The following is a 2,500-nucleotide window of genomic DNA, read 5'->3' as shown; positions in this document are numbered from 1 at the left end:
CCCGCCCTGGGCACCCCCGTGATGGTCACTGTGTGGCCCACCTTCAGGGACATGTTCTTCACTATCATGTCCTGTTAGGGAGAGAGAGAGAGAGAGAGAGGGACAATTGAGTTTGATATAAATACACTGGTTTATTACAGGTTGAGATCTGATCAGCAGCCTTCCTGTCCACCAGCGCCTTGGTTCAGACCACCAGATGCTCTCCGTCAGCCGACATGGACCCTCTCAGTCCTTCAGCTGGCTCCCCTCTCCCCATGGACCCTCTCAGTCCTTTAGCTGGCTCCCCTCTCCCCACGGACCCTCTCAGTCCTCCAGCTGGCTCCCCTCGGCGGGGTCTGGCAGAGAGGGCGATGCTGAGTCACTCTTTCCTCCATCACCTTGGTGACGGAGCACAGGGAGCACGGAGACGAGCCGCAGCAGAACTGTTAACGTGGTGGAGCAGGAGGCCCTGAGCGGGGAGGACCGATTTGATTTGGTTCTGGAAGACAGAGAGCCATTGTGGAGCATGTTTTAATGTGCTCAGTTAAGTGTGTGTGTGTGTGTGTGTGTGTGTGTGTGTGTGTGTGTGTGTGTGTGTGTGTGTGTGTGTGTGTGTGTGTGTGTGTGTGTGTGCGCGTGTGTGTGTGTGTGTATTGTCCTCATCACTTGTACTGTATAAACTGGTCCTGGGGTCACCTGAGGAAGTGGACACTGAGCTCTAAACGCTCTGCAGCAGACATCACTGCCCTCTCCTCCTGCTCTGCAGCACTTACATTCATCACCATGTAGCTCTAGGAGAGAGAACCAGCTTGGTGTTACCCTGGTGTTACCATGGTGTTACCCTGGTGTTACCGTGGTAACCATGGTGTTACCCTGGTGTTACCGTGGTGTTACCCTGGTGTTACCGTGGTTACCCTGGTGTTACTCTGGTGTTACCCTGGTGTTACCGTGGTTACCCTGGTGTTACCATGGTGTTACCGTGGTTACCCTGGTGTTACCGTGGTGTTACCGTGGTTACCCTGGTGTTACCATGGTGTTACCCTGGTGTTACCATGGTGTTACCCTGGTGCTACCCTGGTGTTACCCTGGTGTTACCCTGGTGTTACCGTGGTGTTACCATGGTTACCCTGGTGTTACTGTGGTTACCCTGGTGTTACTGTGGTGTTACCCTGGTGTTACCGTGGTTACCCTAGTGTTACCGTGGTGTTACCATGGTTACCCTGGTGTTACCCTGGTCTTACCCTGGTGCTACCCTGGTGTTACCGTGGTTACCCTAGTGTTACCCTGGTGTTACCCTGGTGTTACCCTGGTTACCCTGGTCTTACCCTGGTCTTACCGTGGTGTTACTGTGGTGTTACCCTGGTGTTACCATGGTTACCCTGGTCTTACCCTGGTGTTACCGTGGTTACCCTGCTGTTACCCTGGTTACCCTATCAGTCCTCAGTTATCAGAAGTGGCTTTAGACAATTAGAAATACAAAGTCAAGCAGAAGGAGTGGAGCTCTGCTGCTGTTCCCCTTCTGCCTGCTGGAGAACGTTCTTCAGCAGTGGGTCACAGAGCCTGACGGCGCTGCACTCTGTATTTTAATACAGTTTGAGGATTTTGGCAAACAACACTGCAGGATGGAAAGAGATACAAGCACAAGTTTGATGTGAGGCCAAGAACCAACCCTGAAACGGCTCTGGAGCGGGAGAGAGAAAGCCTTTACATAAACACACTAACGAGAGGACGGAAAACCACATTAACGCACGTGAGACACATTCTTTCCGCCAAGGTTCGAGCCGAACCGTAAACTGTGTGCAGCAGTCTGCGGTAATGGACGGGCAGACGGCCAGGGCATGTGTGTGTGGGTGTGAGGGTGAGACAGGCCAGCCTGTCTGTCCTCCTCCTCCCATCAGAGACAGACAGCTGCAGTCTGCCTCATATCTTCATACAACAGCTGTCACGAATAGCCTCTTACTGTTAGGGGAATACTACGGCTAATTATACTGCCATTAAATACTATGAATACTAACACCACCACTCATTCTAAACCCAGGCCTGCTAGTACTAGAACTACTAGTACTAGTACTAGTACTAGTACTACTAGTACTGATTCTACTGCTTAAACTATAGTTCTACTTGCTCACACTTCCTCATGTTGTACTGGAAGAAGGAAGGTAGTAATATCTCAGTAAGATGTTTGCACCTTTTGTTGAGTTAAAGATTTGCACATTTTTATAAAAGGTTAACTTTTGCAAACATAATTGAACAAATTGTGTCAGTGTCATCGACATGAGGACTAAGGTTTGGCATGTATCCTACAATGATACACTCACTTTAAATGAGTTACAGTTTAAATATAACTTAATATAACTTTATTCAAACTATCTTTAAAAAGTCGCACAAACATGTTCAGAGTTTACACTGGCCAGGTGAATATATATAAAATATAATATCCCATGTATAAGCTGTCAGTCTAACCAATGATAGGTCTGGATATCTCGATCAATTGCCAAGCCAGCAAATAGTTTTACCATAA

General features: G+C 48.7%; 1 protein-coding gene across 1 annotated transcript in view; it reads right to left on the bottom strand.

The window, feature by feature from the left end:
* Positions 1-2,500, bottom strand: part of LOC311362114 (beta-galactoside-binding lectin-like) — a 5,010-nt gene that overhangs the window by 2,125 nt on the left and 385 nt on the right. The window contains exon 2 of the mRNA XM_084481922.1: positions 1-71. This exon is cut by the window's left edge and continues 9 nt beyond it. Coding sequence (XP_084338048.1) covers positions 1-71 — 71 coding nt within the window. The remainder of the gene's footprint in view (positions 72-2,500) is intronic.

The sequence above is a fragment of the Micromesistius poutassou genome (assembly GCF_964030765.1).
Source record: "Micromesistius poutassou genome assembly, chromosome: 1".
Lineage (NCBI taxonomy): Eukaryota > Metazoa > Chordata > Actinopteri > Gadiformes > Gadidae > Micromesistius > Micromesistius poutassou.
Note: the sequence above shows the minus strand (reverse complement) of the source record. Positions and strands in the feature narration are given on the sequence as shown.